We start from the raw sequence: 21,286 nt of genomic DNA, 5'->3' as shown, positions 1-21,286 counted from the left end.
CTGACAATAATGAAGAACTGCTTAATATCCTCATATATTAGATGGTCTAAATCCAGGTCTTACATACAGTTCCACAAATAGGTCTTTAATTTCACTATTGGGAATGTATCAGAGCCCCAGTAATTTTTATACAGAGGCAAGAGATTAGGAAATGCTTTTCTCCTCATATAGATGGAGTAATTTGTTCTGTTCTTGATGGTCTCAAAACCTTAAAGAGCCAACCATAACTATGCCAAACTCTTTCCAGAAATTATCTAATCATTATTTTGCAAAACAAGATTAAATAACATACTGAATGAAAATGTAGCTCTTCTTTTCAGTTGAACTGAAAACTGAAAATGTTCTTCCCCAGAAAGAAAATACTGGGGAAACTGAACAAGTTGCAAGAAGTCAAACTGCTCCAAAACCCAAGCACTGAAATACAAATTTTTCCCACAGTTTGAATAATTAGGATTTCACATAAATTTAAGTTTTGTTTCAGTCAAATTAAATGGCTATTTTTTAAGAAAAAAAATCCTCCACCCATTCAACAACCAAAATATATGCAATATTTTACCCATGTAATTGTTTTTCTCCAGTGGTGATCTGCCAAAGAGTGATGCTATGCTACAGACAAAAAGATCCTACAGAACTAGAAGGCTTTTACAGCAACAGGGCAGAGTCCTGAAAACTAAAAAATCTTATTTTCTGTGTTCAAAAGCTACAGGAGAATATGTCTTCTGTAAAATTTGTTAAAAAAAAAAGTCATTGGCTTTACATCTGCTGAGGAAACACTCTTCTTCTCAGTAGCTCTTTGTGAGCTTTGCAGAACTAGAGGCAGAAATGTATAGTGGTAACTATTTTTAGATCGCAAGCTCTCTTGGATTTTAAAAGGGCTTTTGCATATGGAAAGTAAAAAAAAAGAAACGCAAAGTATTTCAGGAAAAGGATAAAATGATTCAGATTATACAGCAGAAGGGAGGGGTTGGTGCTTTTATACTCTGTTCAGAAGGTTGCTAGTGGGAGCCTGAGACTTTGGGGACTATATGATGCACAATGCCACTGTGCCACAGGGTCCTCTGCCAGCTTCATCGAGCAGCTCTGGCCCAGTTCCCCCAAGGATGAGAAGGAAAATCATTATGTAAAAAAATCCTGCTCTTTCAGTGGCTTGATGGAGACAGCATGGCAGCCTTCATGCTCATCTAGCTGCTTTCACTGTTGCTTCTCCACTGCACTCATTGCCTTCCCTGGCCCATCAGATGCTCAGCACAAGGTGGATGAATGCACAAAGAAGAAAGTTTGGGCTCTGACACAACTTTGATAGATGTGGCAGACAACAGTGAAACACTCTGCAGAGGGCTTTCTGGCTCCCTCCTGAGGCATACAACATCTTGACAGGCAAAGAAAAAGGCTCAGAGAATGAGCCTAGCTTGTTTCCATATGGAGTTGGGCATTTTGAGTAACAAAAATTTCTGCCATCTTCTTTGGTAGTAAAAGCTCACTGGAACAAAATCAGTACTACAGAAAAAATAATTAGACATTGCCTTTAGCTGATTTTTGATCAACTTTGCTCAGTGGTGGCTGTGAGACTGTCTGAGGAACTCAAACTTCTGTCCTACCATGTAGCAAAATCTGAGGCAGCTTCTGCAGCTCTTACTGCTCCTCCACACAAACATCACTTCAGATCTATATGTCACCCAAACAACAGCAAATGCATCTGATGATGACTTTTTGTTGGCAGATGAAGTCCTACGTCCTTGAACATTTACTTTATGTTTGTCTGGTTCCTTTGATACACTGTTAACAAAGGGTTTCATTACTCTTGGGGGGTGTAAAATGACTGTGATTATGCATGTTTATCATTTTTAAAGAGAGATGAAGGGTAACTATGATGACCCAGCTAAATACCTGTTGCTTAACCCAGCATGAATTCTAGCAAAATACAGGCAATCACAACCGGATTCAACTGACTAAGAACTTAAGAGTATGAATATAATTAATGTCAGTCAAAATGGTCTTACGGAAAGTAGATCTTGTCAGACTAACCTGATGATGAGATTATAGATTCACTTGAAAAAGTTGGGTTGAACAATGTAACATACCTAGACTCCTGAATGGCATTTAACTTACTACCATGAGTTAGCCAATTGCAAGAGTAGCAACAAACAGTATCAGTGGACTAGAACATATACAGATTAGGAACCTGCTACTGGTATCTCAAGTATTTGTCATTGCAGGAATCATCATTAATAGAAAGGGACTAACAACACCCTTAAATACCATTCAACATTCCCAACCAGAACACAGCATTAATAAGAATTAAAAAAATCTGGATGATACTGAACTTGATGAATCGGCAAACAGTGGGCAAGCAGGGCAGCCAGAGCAAACTGGGACACTTAGTACATGAACACAGCCAAATACAAAGCATGCATATCTAGGAGGAAATGTGCAGAGAATGAGAAGCTAGTCAAGTGACCAGGGCAACCATGGGCCAGAGCAAAGAGACTATTTACTTTTGATCAGGCAGATAAGACTGTATTGTATGCACTCCCAGTGTCCAAATTTTAAAGAACTGCAAAGTAGTATTCAACTCATTTGAGGAGTTTCAAAAGCTCAGTTTGCTTTGTTTATCTAAAATGGAAATTAAGTCAGCTTTCAGTCTGTAAGTACCTTCAATCAGAAGAAGTACCAAGACTTACAGAGCACTTCATTTAGTGGAGCAAAGTATAAAAGTCAATGGTTAGAAGCTGATTTCAGCTAGTCAGATGGGGAAAAAGAAACATATTTTCACCAGTGTAATTAAGCACTGGAACCAAGAGTCAGGGTACAAGGTAGAACAGCTGCTAACCAGAGTCTTCGACTCAAGACTGGAGGCCTTCTGAGATACTACTTGAGCCAAATGTAATTTACTCTTTAGTCAAAACCATTACTGCATTCAGTACAAGTGACTGAATGAAAGCTGTAGGTCAGATTACAGACCCTAAATGATCCCACCTGAAACTAGGATATAACAGGCCTTGAAGTGCACACAATATCCTTTTTGTCAGGCAGTGCTTCCAGATCACTACTGAAATCAGCGAGACTCCAGGAATTATGGCAACTCCAGATTTTGGAAGGGGTGAGGGAATTACTCTAAATTTTGGCTTTTCTCTGCACTGAACAATGCTTCTTATGGAATTTGCTGGTACCCCTATGGACCAACACACAAAAGAAAACCACAATCTGATATAAATAATGCATAACACATCACTGATAGCTGAGAAGAATTATGAAAACTGCTGCTTTCTTTTTGCTGAGATTTTTCTACTGCTCTTACATATTGGGGTAATAGTTGGTTATTGCCTTCTTTCTTTCTCCATAGTTAGCAGCTCTGAACTATTTTCTGTCTTGTAGAACATGCTATATTATACATACTTCTCTGTCATTTAGAGATTAGTTCAACTAATTTTGCATGGATCTACCCTAAGCACCTCAAACTCAGGTAGCAAAGGTGCAGTGCCCTAGTGTTTATATATGTAAGAAGCATGTTGTATGCATCTTTTCTCTGACAAATTCCAATTTGCTTTTAGTCTTAGTCTTTGAGGCGTATTTTTGCCTGTGCTGAAATTCTAGAAGATATGGGTCCAAAATACCTTTTTCTTATCCAATACCACACTTCAAGTATCTTGACACACTTTAACAGTGAGAAGTCTTAGGTTTAAAGAGCAAGAGAAGCTTTTTGCATAGGGGATTTATATTAGATTGGGTGTTTCTGTTTCCTTGCTCTCTCACAGTGGCTTCTAGGTATTGCTGCACTGAAAAAGTTATTGTCAATCTAAAAGTAATGTAAGAGATACTGTTCAAGATAAAAGCCAAATTTATTTCCGGTAAAAATATGGATGTTCCTTTGAAGAGTTTCCTTAAATAACCAAAAAAAGGAGGCCCAAATGGGAATAAGTCTTATAAGCTGCAATGTTATTTAAAGAACAAGACAGATAATGAGTTATAAAAGCATATGTTTGAAATTACTGTTACAAACCACCTGATATATGGAATTTGGGATTACAGGTACATCCCTACCTGAACACATCTCACACTAGTTAGGACTCAAGATTCATATGGATGAGTACCACCAGGTAACATTTTGGCTGGAGACAATTCTAGTGTTTGGTTACTACGACTGCAACCTTAAAAAATTACTAGAACTTGAAACAAACTAGTACCCAAACTATTTTTATCACTGTCTGACATTATATGGCAAGGGATTATTTACCTGGAATGCTCTCCAACTTTCTACGAAGTTCCTCATTTTCTTGTTGCAATGAAATTACCTCCTGCTCTAGCTCTTGACACCGAGGACAGTAACCTTCTTCCTCTTCCTCCTCTTCCTCTTCTGGAAGTGTAGAAGATGATGGATGACCATGAGATTCCGATGTTGCTGGAGATGTCCATCCACCTAAAGTGTGTACTGGAGAGGTTGAAAGTGGATCCACATCTGCCAAATGGCTAAAATCATTTACTGAAGAGGTGTTCTGAGAAGGGAAGCTCCCAGAAAGCAAATAGTTCTGTAGGGAATCAGTAAAAACTCTCAGAAAGGCTGAGGTTTGTTGTTTCTTTTGCATATACTGCATCTCTATGTCTAAAATGTCTGACGTCTGACTATGGACCATTTTCCCAAGCTGACACTGCTCTTGTCTTTCACTATAATTTGGGTTTTCCTGCTTTATACAAGAAATCATGGACTGAGAGTGATTGTTGTCCAGTAGTTTTCCACCACAATTTAAGAGACTTAGAACGCGGCTGCACTGTTGGGCAAAGGCATCCAGAATCATTCGACTCTCTGCAACAAAAGAAAAGATGAATCACAGAAACCTAATGCATAAGGTTATGCCAGGCAGTACAGCTAGATGAATGTACACAACAGTTTACAGTAGCATGCATTGTATTTCTGAACACATTAAAATTATGGCTTCTGCTTTAATACTTCCACAACGCTGTGATTTAAAACAATCCTGACTTTGTTTCTATTTTGAGAGTGCCCTTGCGCCCTTGCTGTTAATCAGAAATGCATTGTGATGATAGACACTGCTTACTGCCATCTTCTTTCACAGGGATTAAGTCTGGAAAATGGAAAAGAAAATACAAATTCCATCCAATTTGCTACAAGTGAAAGTTTAAATAAGTACTTCTTTGAAAACCTATTTCAAACTGCTGGAGGGCATTGTCTGTACATATTTGCAGGACTTTGCACCACACCTTCACTCAATGCCCTGATCCTCTCCAACACGGCTTCCAAGCTTTCTTTTTATTTCTTTTTGGTTTTGCTGCACTTGTTTGATATTGGGCATGGGACACTTCACACAGCCCTCACCCAATTCTATGGACTTTGCTTCTGTTCCTTTTGCTTTAGGTTCCAGAAATGTCCAAGAAAACTCAAGAGTGATAAGCACAAAACCTTCTTAAAACCTTCTTAAATAGAGCAAAGGCATCAAATGTACAACATGAAACTCTTCTGGTCAGAGGAGGAATTTTTTCTGTCCTGCCGACCTCCTACAAGTTTGTGGGCAGGCCAGTATCACACAGTGGAGAGCAGTGCTGAGTTCTTAAAGATGCTCTGGATACAATCAGGAAACTCTACATGTGGATGTGCATGAGTTTCTGGACACAACAGGCCAGCTATGGAAGTAAGATAAGGATGCCATGCTGTACCTCATCAGCCTTACCTCTAATGACAGGAAGTGTCACATCTCAGAGAGTAATAGCAGCTACAAGCTAAACCTACACAGTAGGATAGTCCATTTCTGCAATGTCTATGTATACAACTCAAGTCCCGGAACACTTCTTCATTCAGACAGAAAATGACCAAGACATTTATGATACGATCTGTTAGGTTCCCCAATAAAAATAATGTCTTTTAAATTTTTTTTAGCTTAGTCATAGCTGAGTTCCTCTAGGTGTCTAAACAGATGTAACTAAGATTTTGCATATGAAAAAAAAGACTGGTGAGTTAAAGTGCTGCCAATTTTGGAGAGCACTTCTCAGGCAGGCTTGACTTTTAGAAAGTGACAAACGCATTTACTTTTGAAACGGCAACCTGCTACAGATGCATGAGACTAAGCATCCCAGACCTTCATTTATCTTAAGTTCATCAGAAGAGATGAAAACATAGCCTCATCACACTGATAATACATAAAGAACAGAAAAATTCAGAATTCAGGCCTTTAAGGGGTGGCACTTCTCACAGTACTTCTTCATGATCCAGAAGATACACTGTCTGGTGGAGAATCCACTTCACACTGAGATTAGTGCAGCTGGCCTGAAGAATATTTGAAACACTAATTTGCATTTGTACCTTCTTCCAGGTCTCTGCAAAGAGGGCAGGGCTGAAGCAGCATACAAATGCTTTCAGTCTCAAACGCAGTCAGAGGAGCCCTCCTTAGCACAAAACCCAAGGATGTGATCTCCTGAGGACTTAATTGTAAGAACAGGGATGTGAGGAGGACAGAACAAGCCCAAGCCCAGTGCTGGGCCATGAGGCTGCCCAGGGCCAAGCAGGGATTGCCCAGTGGCATGTGAAGGGCTGGAGTGGCCCTAAGGCCACTTAAAGCATCCTTGCAATCAGTCTCCTGTGCAAAAGTGCCATAACATACCCATGTAGATGAGCTCAGATGAACCATGGCAGATTTCTCCAACACGTCTTTGATGCAAAACCTTATGCAACACCCTCTGTCCACACCACAAGCTCCAAGAGGCAGAAATGCACAGGCACTGCTGCCCCCTTTGCAAGTGGGTGCCAATGAGGTGCCAGGCGCTCTGTAGCCTCCATACCTGCTGTCTCTCCTTCCCTTTTTCTGCACTAATCTAAGGTCAGCTGTCTTTAACTCTTACAATGTAAATGCAAAATAACACAGCACAACAGATGTAATAAAAATTAAAAGAACGGAAGCCCAGTGACATGGCAGCTTTCTAGCTGACGTGATAAAGCAAAGGAAAATCAAGAAAGTCAAGCATCACTAACAACCTCAAGTTGTGCTTTCTTTGCCTTATTTCTTCGCACATTTCCTTTTAAAATTATTACAGGATAATATCGATTGGAACTTTGCAATCCTACTACAGAACAGCTTTTTTCATTCATTTTAATCCTATAATCTGATTCTAGACCTGAAGTCATATTTCCTGTTTGTATTTTAATAATTATTGTCCCTGTTGACAAAACAGTTACTCATTCTTTGCACATCTTTGTTACAAGGGGACAAAACATGAATGAAACAATTGAAAAGAGACTAGATTATTATAGGAGATGTTATTCTAATATTATGGCTTCTCCTAAAAAACAGCAAAAAAGTAACCCAACATTCAAAATACTAGTTTTGAAGAATGCCATAATACACACTGACATCAGTAAAGATGAAATTAATTAATTTGTTGTAAAATGCAATGCATTAGACATATTCACTGTGATAACGGCTTAAAATTTCTTCAGTTCAGTATCAGAACTACTACAAAGACACAATAACTGCAGTTACTGGGGGTTTTTTCTTAACTTCAACCCATACTTGAAGACATAAAAATGAGAATCATGACAAAGCAGGGCTAGGTCGCAAATGTTTTTTTTTGTGGGTTACCACTGGGCAGCAATAGTGAGGGATGCTTTCAACACGTATTCTGGAAACATCTGGCTCTGTGCTGAAGCAGGTACCCCTTTGAAGTGACTTCTACACCAGTAATGGTGCATGCACCCACAGTGTGAACAAGCCTGAATGAGAATGGTAACTACAGTTATTTCTTGTGATGGAGAAAAAATAAAAACAAATGCTGTCCACTTAGTATATATTGTAGAAATTGGGATTTCAGCTTTTACAGACTGAGTAATTAGAAATGCAAGCACTGTGCAACATCTAATCACTTAAGAAATGACAAAAAGTTGCTTTACGTGATTTCTACTGAATAAACACCAATATATAATTCTTAATTGATTTAATGTAATGTATGTATTTTCTAAGGAAGTAGCATTCTATTGAAACCACTGCTCTGGATTGAAACAGTGTAAACAGTTTATTAAAGTCTTATTGTGATATTCCTTTTCCTTATTACCAGGCTCAGCAACCATGTAATTCTAATGTCTGAGATCCCACAGTCTTCAGTCTTATAGAACTTCTATTGACTTTAACTAGACATTTGCCTGAAGGTGGGCTTGCTGGATAAGGCCCATAAAGCACTAAGAGAGAAGGATTAAATTGCTAAAAGCATAAGCATTCATAACTAGATTCTTTGAGACTGCAAGCAACCAGAAGATACTATCATATGGCAAATCAGGAGCCAACTCCAAGATACAGCATTCACCTTTACATCTTTTTCTCACTGATGCTGAACTATGGAAGCTTCTTAGCTACTCAACTGCCAGACTGAAAATAGGGTTTAGTAAGAGCAAACATCTGAAACTCAACCTAATAACTTACACTAATGCATCAGAAGAGATGTCTAGAAAAATTGGCAGGTATAAGTTCAGCTTTTACCTAAGTATCTTTTCAATACTTTGACCAGACAGCTTTATTAATAAAGGCATTGTGTTGGGTCTCAATGGCTCTGGATTCAGGTTGTGACTTTTCCATCGTTTCCTTTGTATCCTTGGGCAGCTGCTTTAAGAAGTCATCTTTGGAACTACTGAGTGGATCTGAATACCATACATTCTCCCCTGCAGGGAATGCATTCACTGGTATTTAATTTACAGCAAGATTGTGAAGTCCAGGTTCCCTAGCAGTTTCAATCATCTCCCTCTTCACCTTGCAGTGATTCAGTCCTCTCACCTGATTATCCATATTTCTTGATTTATTATCATATTTTTATTAGTTGAGATCCTGGGGCAGCAGCCTTGTATCCCCCAAAGTAGTCTTTATCCAAGCATAGAGACTTTATCATTATGTTTTTAGATAGGACGACTACTGTAAATATCAACACTTGGGTTACAAAATCAAGACCACTTAACACCTCCTATGACTAAGTGATGCTTTCTTGGGCATTTTGCATGAAGATCACTGAAACAGTCCAGTGGATGAAGACTACAAGTGTCTGGCCATTTCAGTATTGACCTGACAGATCTAATTCCAGGTGAGGGCTCCAAACTTCTCAGTTAAGGCCACAACAAAAGTCTTCACCTTTGCTGCTCACTTAAACTCTTTTTCTGTCTTGGCATGACAGAGCTTTATTAACTGGTCATGTTAAATATGCCAGGTTGTTTGCACAGGTGACACCTCTAAAACAGCTCTGCTCTTCCTTCTCTGCTTTCCATGAAAGCCTACCTTAAATTTTAAGCTGCACTGTAAGGTCTACATATTTTTCTAAGGAAGAAGAGTTTCTTTGCTGGATTATGATAGTCCAATGTACATGCTACCAAAGATACACATTGTCTTCATAGCAGGAAAATAATCTCAATAGACTAAAAAAGAATTAATGTTTCACACAAAATGGTGCTTTGAATGCATTCATCTGTGTGGCTCCCAGCAGCAGCAGCAGTCAGAGTAACCACTATTCACTAGAGGAGAGAGAAGGGTTGTATTGCAGTACAGCTCCACATTTCTCATTGCAAGATGACATTTCTCATGCATGATTTTTCCCTATGTGATAGGATCTCGAACTATATTTTTCATTAACATGGCATGAGGTGGAGAATACCTGCTTTTCCTCCTTTCCCTAACCTCCCTTCCTGCAACTCTGATGGATTCCAGAGGGAAGGGTGGTCTCTTGGAGAGGGACTGAGGAAGAAACTAGCCACTTTGGGCACAAGCTGGAACCATTAGGAAAAGCTGCAAAAATATGGAAACACCCTTACTTGTGGCTGTGTTTGAGGTGCCTGCTCCTGAAAGCAAACTTGGAGCTCTGAGTCTCATGGGGCCAGAAATGTCATGACTCAGGATTAAGAATCAACTGCATTAAGTGTTTTGAGTTGCTGGCACAGAGTTAGGCATGCCAGGAATGGTGTTGTACTAACCATCTTGCTCACTGTTGCCTGCTCTGGTATCAGCAGAAAGAAAGGAATCTGAAACTGAAGTTAAATGGCTGTTCCCACAAAGCTGTGACCTACAGCACTTCACCTCTTAATTCAAGTATTTACCTGCCAAGTTCAAAGCATAAGCTAAGTGGGAAAACTGTACAAGTCATGGATGGTGACTGTCTTGTGAAGAATGTACACGCAGCTGGACACCTGCTAAGAGAGGGACCCGTCCCTCCCTATAACACCCACCACTTGAGATGAACCTCTGGCTCAGAGGTGCTCTGGGCCTGTGCCCCTTGCTGCTGTGGGGAATCCACAGATGCAGGGAAAGTGCAGAGTGACCATGCATGGGGCACATACAAACACTCCCACTCCCCAGGGGCAAAAACCCAGTTCTGCCTCCCCAGAAGCAGCTTGAGCCATTACACTGGCTCACACATTTTTTAAGAGGATTTCAAGACTCTGGCCAATATGAGCACTTCACATACATACAGCTCCGGGCATCCAGATAGCTCCCTGCTCAGCTTACCGGTGCTACGGCTCCTCCAACAGCAAGTGCCTGGTATTACTCCATCACCAAGCAGGAAGGACAGGCATGCAGCTTAGCAAAGCACCCTTACCCCTCGGATTACAACATCCAGAAGGTCTAAACCTTGCATCATTTTTTTTATAGAATCATAGAATGTTTTGGGTTGAAAGGGACCTTAAAGTTCTTCTAGTCCCAAATACACTGCCATGGGCAGGCACACCTCCCACTAGACCAGGTAACTCAGAGTCCTATCCAACCTGTCTTTGAACACTGCCAGGGATGGGGCATCCACAGCTCTGGGCAACCTGTTCCAGTGCTTCAGCATCCTCACAGTAAAAAATTTCCTCCCATACATCTAACCTAAATTTCTCCTCTGAGCCCATTACTCCTTGTCCTATCACTATAGCTTCTCTTCAAGAGTCCCTCTCCAGCTTCCTTGTGGGCCCTCTTCAAATACCAGAAAGGCTGCTATGAGATCTTTACACAGTCTTCTCTTCTCCAGGCTGAAGAGTCCCAACTTTCCCAGTCTGTCTTCATAGGGGAAGTGCTCTAGTTGCCTTACGAACTTCGTTGGCCACTTCTGGCAACAACTTGTACAAAATTCCACCTCTGCACAGATTAACAAATTTTTCGTTTGTTTTCTCCTGTTCTGTCTCTCTTGGTACTTAAGTCTAAGCAAAGGGTATGCTGGGACCCATACAGAAATCTAAAGTTAAAGGGAAGCCTGATCATGCAGATGAAGGGGCAGGGACTTCAAAGAACTTCAGTGCACAAATGGCAGTTCCTTAACTATCTCTTTCTTTAGCACAGGCCTGAACCAATGACAAACTCTGAAGCCCCTCTAGCATCTGGTTGGTGTAATGTACACAGGCAGAAGAGTCCAAACTTCTGTCCATCAAAGCCCAGAGGGCTTTGCTGTGAATATGGCCTTGTATATCATCTACCAGACAGCTGAATGTTTTCCATGGCGTAATCTGCTTCTGTAAAGAAACGTAGGTGTCACATTTATCATCAGTGTTTTGATTCTGGGCCACAAAGAATACTTAAATACCACCATTTGGGCATTTCAAATAAGAAGTAGTTTCATGAAAAAAGATGACCTTCTGCCACAGATAACAGAACCATGCGTCAAAGATGTGAATTTTCAGGCTAATCTATTCAAGTATTAAACTTTTTGGTAAAGTACTGGAATTATTTGTAACAAGGCATGCTAAATTCATCCAGACCACGGCTGCTTCTAAAGTGAAAACAGGCATTAAAACATAGCCATATATCCTATTAACTAGCATATCTCCCTGTTTAGTAAGGAAATGTCATCACATTTGTTACAAAGGCAAACAGCAACATACCAAAACAGGATCCAATTTTTCTAAATAAATAAATCAATGATGTGTCAAAAATTAACAGATGAGTTAATATACCCAATGTTATCAAAACCAGATGGTGCTTCATAATATTCATCCTGTTCAGTCAAACCATGAATATATTCTGGACCATCAGTATATAAAATAGGATGCTGCTATTTGTGATGGCAAACAAAAGCAATCATGCCTGCCAAGCACATACTATAACAGGCAGCATTTCAGCTCTGCTAGACAGAAAGTAATTAGAATGCTTTTAATGTCCAAAAGAATGATGCTGATAGGCTGCCACAGATGTGTAGATTTATGAATATTTATATGGTGGTTTATAGCTGACACTTTTATCAGTTGAAGAAGATAAAATATCTGCCTGACTCAAAAGCTTGACAGTCAGGTTAATAAAATCTCATTAAAGAGAATGACCTATGCAATTATATAGGATTTATTGTAATTCATTTTTGATTGTACTCTGCTTAAAGATGCAATTTCCCATTTCCTGATGCCAAATTTAGGTTGCATATCAAGATCTACGTGGTTTTTAACTCCACGCCATCTCTAGAAGAAAGATATGCGTTCAGCATCTCGGTATCTTAAACCTTTCAAGAAAAAAAAAATTTGATCTCCTCTTCCTCACTGCATCTTACGAAAACGGTGCAGGCAAGCAGGCGATCTATTTTCTTTCTGTTAAAATCACCACCTCTCCATCAGCAGCCTCTCCATTACCAGCAGCTCCACTGACAGCCGGTCCCAGCCCGCCGCCCTCCCCGGCGGAGCGGCGCGGGGCTGAGCGGAGTGGCCGGCCCGGGGCTCCCCCCGTCCGTCCGTCCGTCCGTCCGCCCCCCGCCCTGCCGGCAGCGGCAGCAGCGCTGGCTCCCGCAGGTGCGCTCCGGCCGGCGGCACCCGCCCCGCCAAGTCCTGCGCGGCTATGGCACAGCCCGCGCCGCCGCGACCCTTCCCTGCCGCCCCGGGGGCGACACTGGCCAGACAGCGACCCCGCCCGCCCCGGGAACTTCAGCCGATGCCCGACCGACGGGAAGACCGAGCCGCCCACCCCATCCTCCCCCGCACCCAGCCCCAGGGCGCCCGGCGCCGCCAGCCCCGGGTCGGGGCAGCCGGCGGGGGTCGAGCCCGCCGCCCGGGAGAGGGGTGTGCGCGCCGGGGTGGGGGGAGCCCGCGGCCCCTATCCCGCTCCTGCCTGCTGCAAAGTGCCCCACGAAGTTGCGCGGCAGAGGAGAGGAGTTGCGGGTACCTGCGCTCAGCTCCGCGCCTCCGCCCGCCGCGGCCGCGGGGCAGGGGCCGTAGCGGCCCGAGGAGCTCGGGGCCGGCGGCTGCGGGCGGGGGTGGCCCTGGGCAGCGCCAGGGGCGGCGGCGGGGCGGGCGGGCGCGCTGGGGAAGGGGCCGTGCGACGCATAGGGCAGCGGCTCGGCAGCGTGCGGGAAGGGCTGCCCCGCTACGCGCCCGCGGGGCACCTCCACCATGGTGGGTCTCTCGTAGCGCTTGGTCAGCGCCGCCCGCTTCCCGGGGAAGGTCTTCAGGACGCTGTAGGGGCCCCGCTGCTTGTAGATTTTGGGGGTGCTGGGCCCCTCCTCCGCCGGCTGCATCTCCTCCTCCATCCTCCGCCGCCTCCCCCGCCGCGGCGCGGCCCCGCTCCGGGGCTATGTCTGCTGCCGCCGAGGCTCGTCTCTGTGGCACGGCGGAGCCCCGGCGCGGCGGGGCGCCGGCCTGATTGACAGGCGGCCGCGCCAATGCCTGGAGGGAGACGGGCGGCGACCGGCAAGTGTTTAGGGTAATCTCTGCTAATGGCAGAGGGGCGGGAGGCGGGCGCTGGCGGGGCCGCCACCGCCCCCGGCCCCCCTCCGCGGGCAGGTGAGTCGCCGGGCGGGGGGCGGGCGGTCGCGGAGTTCTCCCGGCTCGGGTCGGCACCGCCCGGCACGTCGCGGTCGGGCCGCGGGGTACGGCCCCGCCGAGCGCCGGCCGCTGCTAAAACTTTGTGTCCCGTCGGGCGGGCGCGGAGTCCTTCTCCCCGCCCAGGCAGCACTCCCTCCCTCCCTCCCTCTCTACCTCCCTCTCTCCCTCCCTCCCTCCCTCTCTACCTCCCTCTCTCTCCGCGCACGGAGGGAGCCGCGGGCCCGCCTGCCCCGTTATTAGCGGTGAAATAAATAATGCCATAAAGAAAAGTATTTGGGAGTCCAGGACCTGTCTTAGTTGATTAGGGCACAGAGGACATTTTCTTTCTTACTATGCAAAAGCATTTCATGGCGAAATAAAAGAGGTTTCGCTGTAACTCATGCATGTCAGATTTCCAGGAATCCGGGAGATTAATCACATTTAACATTATTTGCAACGCTCTCCCCTTTATTCCATCTCCCATCCCCCCGCCTCTTCCCGGCCCGCTTTTTTGGAAACTGCTTAAATGGGGGAACGCGTGGCGCGCAGGCTGGTCCTGCTCCCCCCGCGCCCACTTCCCCGCGCCGCCCGCCCGGGCCCTTTCAGGGACAGTTAAGAAATAATGAAACGCTGGTGAAAGACAGGCGAATGAGATGCCATCGAGAGACGTTTCTGAGAAATGGTGGAGATCTGGGCGAGATGGGAGACAGCTGAAACCGAATGATATGTTGAAGAAAAATAAACGATAACAAACTGCTCGCTTGCTCTCCCCATTCTTTTCTGCAAGGCAATTTTATATTTTGCATTAACATTTCCCTTCTTCTGTCCCACTTCTCGCCTGCTTCTGTTGCTATAATTTATCAGGATTACAATAAACCCTCTGGCTTGTGGAAGTAAAATTACAGAACACCTTAGTTGTATTTAAGTGGCGGCAGTGGGAAATCATTCCTCTGTCATCATATGGAGTTTCAGACACTTATTGTGGTCATCGCTCTCCCATTTCAGCTGTATTTAGTTAGTCAGAGTTGGGCTCACTGGAAATGAAAAGTGACCCTTCTTTACTAATGTAATTAAATCCTGTGGTCTTCAGCCCATCTACTGCAGAAAAGTGGAGCTAAGTTCTACAAGCCAGGCATTTCTTTCATGCAGGGCATATCAGGAGCTGGGCTGTTTCTGATTTTGATTTTTTTGACAAGTAGAATAAATTGATTCCTTGTAGCAGCCAAAAGCATCTAAGTAAAGGCTAGTGTAATAGAAATTTCAATTTTACCTAAGCAAAATCAATCATAAGTCTTTTTGTTTTCTGACTCTGATCACTTGTGCTTTAAAAAAATGTACTGTAATGCAAAAGAGAGACTGGAAATATGTGTTAGATAAACTCTGTTTCCACTCAAAAATGAAATATGTCCTCCACCTTTTTTTCATCTGACTGGCCTCTGTCACAGCTGTGGCCAGCAGCTCTCAGAGGTCAGTGCTAAAATTGTATAAAGTTAATACTAGACTCTTTATAGTTAGATTCAAATAAACAGACAAAAATTACCTGCTCAAGTGTCAACTACAGTCCTAGAAGCTCACTACTCTCTGGTGTTGATGCCTACTCTCAGCTCCTGGTGGGAGGAAACAACCCTTGCATAACATGAGCCTCATACAAACAGAGAAAACCAAGGGTAGCAGGTCATGTCCTCCAAGCTATGTTCTTTACTGGGGTCCCTGCAGCTCAACAGGCACATGCTAGGTTTCTATAAAGACAGAAGTAGGTTTAGAGTTAATGGAGCCCAAAGCCACTGAAATTAGGCAGGGACCTCATCTGTTAGGAAGATAAAATATGCACTGGATTTCTTTCTGCTGAGGTTTTTGACTGTGCCCATCACCACCACAATACCCCTTTGGTTGTTTTTATGAAGGCTTGGCTTTTCCTCTACTTTGCTCTCAGTGACTCTTTTGGATGTGTTGACCTAAAGAATGTGTTGGTGTCTCTCCCTTTCCTTCTATGACTTCCCCCAAACTTCATACAAGGGGCTCTGGTGTGGCTGAAAACCTGTTGTGCCTAACCTGAGGAGCTCCTGCAGCTCAATCCTGTGGAACAAAAATGCTTTACCCTGGTGGTCCCACCTTTTCCTGTGGGGGATGCCCTTTTTTAGGAAATACCATTTTGCTCATAAGCTTTGTTTAGGTTTGCAATCACTCTTGGAGGAGGATTTTGTGCCCTTTCAGCTGAGGAGTGTGGCCCTAGACTGGCAAAGAGGCAGGCTGAGTGAAGCGATGGTCTCAAAGTACGAGGAGATGCTGCTGCACCTGCTGTGAGTAGTTGTGGGTTGCCCCTCTCCAAGGCTGCTCCCTGCAGCACAGCCTGCAGCTCCCCAACGGTCTTGAGAGGAACAGCATGTAGTCGTAAAATTATTATTAACCAAACATTTAGCTCTGAATTACAGCCCCAGTTTGGTTGCACACTGGATGAAAACAGTTAATACATAGCCCTTGTCTTGATCAACTAAAAAAAAAAAGCCTTAGCTGATACCAGCAGCTCATTTTCAGAAAGCCAAACACCTTCATTTCCTTTAGACTGTGCCACAACTTGGGATCTGACCCTGAAGTAAAGGTTGTGTCTTTCCCTACCTGTTTACTGATGCAAGTTTCCACTGTTTTACTGACACTAAAGTCTGGAGATCTGTAACAGGATTATTGCAGAGCACTCTGAGTGGAACAATGATAGGAAGTAACTGACCTTTGGAAAAAACCCTAATCAAAACAAAGGGCACAATGAAAATAAGAAACCCAACATTGCTGCAGTGTTTTCTCCTCTGCTTCTAGAAACCACTGTGAAGAGAGTATTTGTCCGTATATAGAAAAATACCCAATCTAGACACAGACTATCAATCACTGAACATGCCTGTGTTGAAGGTACCGTGAGGTACTCAAAGAATAAAAGTGTGATTCATCTCTATCTTCTGAGCAGGGGCTAAATCTTGCTCCACTTATTCATAGGAGCAGTGCTCCTGTGATAACTAAAGCATGCAGGATTTGGCCATGAACTGCCAATATTGCTCTGCACATTTGGAGTGCATGATGAGAGCTAAGATTGGCAACTCTCCTCTGTAATCTAAACCACTCTGGAAGCAGGCTAGCCATAATTTGCTGCCCTAAACATTTAACCCTGGCTAGTTAATTTAAGCTTAGCTCAGTTGCTCATGTTTATGGATAAAGAAACAAAAGGGAAAGTATCAAAAGGAAAAGATGACTGTGGAATTCAATATTTCAGCAGCTGTTGATAGGTAAATGTTATTGAAGTGTGGCATTCAAAACTAAAGGCCTGCATTTATGATAATGAGCCTAACAAGGAAATGAGATTGACACAGCAATTCTCTGTTTTTGTTGTCCCCCGAGGTTAGAGATTATGCAGCTCATGGTGCTGTTTTTAGCCTCTTTGGTGATTCCAACTGTGAGAGACAACACTGTGCATATTTGTCAAGGTTGCACTTTAATCAGGTGACTCAGGAGCTTTTTGAGGGAGAACATGAACTGCTGGTCTCACTTAAACCTTAATCCTCATCCTGTGCCAGAGATTCAGCACCCAAGTGATGCAGATTTTAGCCCCTTCTTTTCCCTTATGTTTACTCAGTGCTATGTGTAAATGCTTTGAAATAATTGAAATGTATCTATCATGGTTACATTGTATTTTGAGAATTACTGGAATGTTTCTCAGTGACATTAATTGGTTTTAAAATATTTTTGTCTTTCTAATTAGTGCAAGATTGATGAGCAGTAGAAAGGGCATTTATACACAGGCAGACACATATTTCCATGCTACATTTGTGTCTTAATAAAATGGTTGCTAACTGGATTCTTATGCTGAATAAACAATGGAAAGACAGAAAATATCCTATAACTTTAGGAGAAGGAAATATCCTCTGTTTTAAATGGGATCACATTGTATAAAAAAAAGAAGTGTCTCCCTGAGGGCTGGAAAATGGATAAATGAATTATTTAAGTATAGTTAAAGGATACACAGGAAAAAGTAATGGCTTTGATATTCAGTGTAGGGAAAATTATTAATATTTTAAGGAATCAATTGTGGACACATGGAAAAGCTCATTTTAATTAAAGATAGCTTACATATAGCAGTTTCAAGAAGGAAGAAACAGTATAGAGTACTTGTTGCTGAGAATTTTTTAGAAATATGTCATGGATAAAACAGATGACATAACATAGTCTGAACTTCCATCTGTCCTATAAAAGCTTCACTGTTTATGCTGGAGTGTTTGGGAATAGCCTCACCTCTCTGGAACATTAGCTCGTGCCCTTGCCCAAACTTAGTGCTCTCATCTTGGCCATCACCATGTAATGTAGAGTTGCTCTATAATGCACAGTTGCTCTATAAAGCATGGCTGCTCTTTGCAATGTTTAGTTCTCATTTTGAAATGCTTGGCAGTTTGAGACCAGCACCTTGAAAGCTCTTCTGGCTGTGTGCTGAGAGGGAGAGATGGTGCTCCACAGGCTGGGACACAGCTCTTTTATTGAGTGTGGTTTTGGTCACTGCAATATAAGAAAGATATTAAGCTATTAGAGAGCATCCAGAAGGGCAACAAAGATGGTGAAGGGCCTTGAGGGTATGTCATATGAGGAGCAGCTGAAGTCACTCGATCTGTTCAGCCTGGAGAAGAGGAGACTGAGGGGAGATCTCATTGCAGTTTGCAATTTCTCTGTGAGGGGAAGAAGAGGAGAAGGCACTGATCTCTTCTCTGTGGTGACAGAACCCAAGGGAATGGCCTGAAGTTGTGTCAGAGGAGGTTTAGGTTTGATATTAGGAGAAGGTTCTTCACCCAGAGGGTGGTTGGATGCTGGCACAGGCTCCCCAGGGAAATAGTCATAGCACCAAGCCTGACAAGAGTTTAAGCAGCATTTGGATGATACTCTTGGTCACATGGTGTGACTCCTGGGGATGATCCTGTGCAAGGCTAGGAGATGGACTTGATGATCCTTGTGAGTCCCTTCCAACTTGGCATATTCAGTGATTCTGTGATTCTTAGCCAAACCTCTGTGACTCTCATTGGTCCTACTAGTTCCTGCCCTTTATATACTTTCCAATCTCTGTTGTCCAGGCTTGCAAAATGGTAGTCCTTGCAGGTCAAAAGTCACACTGAGCTAGAATTCAATTAGAGTGGAAATCACAGATTTATTTTCCCAAGTAGAGATGTTACTGATACTTTGCATTAAAGTGTTACGTTCAGGCCCAGCAACCACACAGGTTGGCGGCTGTTCAAAAATACTGTCAGATTTTGTCAAGCAAGCTGTGCACATCAGTTGCAATTAAACCACTGATGGGTTGGATAGAGGAAAACAGCTGAAAGTGGAATCTACCTTAAACTCATCTGGGTGGGGAACCCGACTGCAATTCAAGCACAACAGGATATCCGCGATCAGCCTTGTTGAGTCTACCAAGCAGAGAGTCAACTAGGCTTAATCTAATGAAAAACACAGGCCTGACAGATGCCTGGAGATACCAGCAGTGATGGAAATATGGGAATGACACCCTATTCTCTGCTGAAGAAAGGCTTCAACCTAGACCATATGCCTTTCCCAGCTTTAAAGAGGGCCTATTAGGAACTGAGGGGTGTCTACTCCTCCCTATGTTTCTGTTCATCATTATCCCATTCTCAGACAGCCCCTAACACTTACATGAAATCATGACAACAGCTCATTCTTAAATGCAGAGTTCAGCCACTTCATGGACCTGAAATGAAGGACTTTCTCTCCATTAGTAATTGTGTAGAAGTACCACTATTAATCCTCTGCAAAACCCCAAAGAGCTGTCCTTTGGGGCAAAATCATTACTTGCAGTCCATAAAACAAGAAAGTGATGGGCAAAACCTGGAGTCTCCTGAGACTGCAACTGCACGCTGACTGACGCAGCACAGAATGGCTCACTTGTAAGAGGTGCTAAAATCTTTGAATCACAAACTCAGTTGAATTCCATGTTAATAGAAATGGAAATAATATAAGACAACAAGTAAAGGCAAACTTGTGTGGGAGCAGGGCCAGGACACTGCTGCAGTTTCAAGTGAGAAGAAAATCCATCATCCTGCAAGTCTTTATGCCTAGGAGTGTGTCCACCACAAACTACATTTGCTTACAAAAAAAAAAGGTGAAACCTTGTTTGCCTAATGGTAAATGTACAGCTGCTGTGTTGGCAGAGGCTTGTACTCACCTGATGCACCACCCACCTCTGTTTCTCTGCACACAGATGAGTTCCACCCAAAAGACATCCAGTGGTGACCTCAGAACAGCACTTCAAATTAGTAACATTCTATAAAAATGCATGATTTTACTTGTTTAAATGCACAGGATCTGGAAAAAAAAAGATGTTTTGTGTGTGGTTGTCTGAGATATTAACATGATAATACCCCAAGCATCTATCAGTTTTACTTTTGTGATTATCATGAGAATCTCCATATCCTGACCGTTTTTCAGCATCCTCATTATTATGTCCTTGTTTCTTTGCTATGTGACAATGAGTTTGTGACTTACAACAGAAGAGAGACTTGCCCATCAATATCAACGGAGAGGTGGAAGTGAAGTTAGGCTAATGCTCTGTCTCTGAATCTTAAGTTATAATTCAGGAAATCTTTTATCATCTGCCATCCCTGGAAATATCTGCTGGGTTTGGTGCTGGTTCTGCCACCCTTAAGTACTATAAAGGAAATCAGAATTTAGATAATTATTTTAATATGAACTAACATTTAAAAATACATTAAAATCTTCCCAGCTGGTAGAAGAGTGGCTCTTCAAGGAAGCAAGGAAAACATAATTTCTTGATGTCCCTCCACAAACAAGCATTGCACTTACATAGGACTTAGTTTGTTAAGAAACAAACTCTTGTGGAACTGTTGCGTTTATTTATTTTTTTTAATCTCTGTACTTTTCCAACCCCTTTTATTTTTTAAGGCTTTGGTTATTGTAATTTTCTTTTGCTGCGATAAAAATCCTTTCTGATCATCTCCATTACTGATGGATGAGACCATGATTTCCAAGGAAATTGTTGTTTTCTAACCATGTATATGTATGAAAGCAATATACTGTGGCTCCTCTAAACCCCAAGTACCAAGAAAGACAGCTGTCCAGGTTTGAAGGAAAACACATTGCCCCAGTACATCTGGCCAAAGCATGAGCACAAGTATAGCCTTTCTTTCTTTACACATTTCTTTCTTTATAACATTCAAAGTGACACTTACGCAGTTAAGATTTTACATGTTCACTTACATACGCATTTGATTAAAAATGCAAATGAAACTGACTTTGATGAGATGCTGACCTGAGATCAAGCTTTCTGAAGACAGGCTATTTCCACTTTCCTCAGAAGAAAGAAAAAAAGAGTTGAGAGTTTTTATTCAACTGGATGAAATAAAAAAAAATGTGTAAGAACTATTTATAAATATGTATGAATAAATATTTAATTATATATGTGCTGAATGGTTTAACTGTTGTTCAGCAAATACATAATTTGTTAATTTTGTCTGCTTCTACTGAATAATTTATTCATCAGATCAGCTTTTTTAATAT

The 21,286-nt window shown here is 42.7% G+C and overlaps 1 protein-coding gene across 2 annotated transcripts in view; it reads right to left on the bottom strand.

Moving 5' to 3' along the window:
- The window catches only part of BEND4 (BEN domain containing 4), a 32,019-nt gene extending 18,506 nt beyond the window's left edge, over nt 1-13,513 (bottom strand). For both annotated transcript variants that reach the window (XM_071555206.1, XM_071555207.1), the window contains exons 1-2: nt 13,092-13,513; nt 4,235-4,801 (exon numbers count right to left, since the gene is read on the bottom strand). In XM_071555206.1, coding sequence (XP_071411307.1) covers nt 4,235-4,801; nt 13,092-13,455 — 931 coding nt within the window. In that variant the 5' untranslated portion in view covers nt 13,456-13,513. The remainder of the gene's footprint in view (nt 1-4,234; nt 4,802-13,091) is intronic.
- Between the last annotated feature and the right edge of the window lie 7,773 nt (nt 13,514-21,286).

Source organism: Pithys albifrons, chromosome 5 (assembly GCF_047495875.1).
Source record: "Pithys albifrons albifrons isolate INPA30051 chromosome 5, PitAlb_v1, whole genome shotgun sequence".
In the NCBI taxonomy this organism is placed as follows: domain Eukaryota; kingdom Metazoa; phylum Chordata; class Aves; order Passeriformes; family Thamnophilidae; genus Pithys; species Pithys albifrons.
Note: the sequence above shows the minus strand (reverse complement) of the source record. Positions and strands in the feature narration are given on the sequence as shown.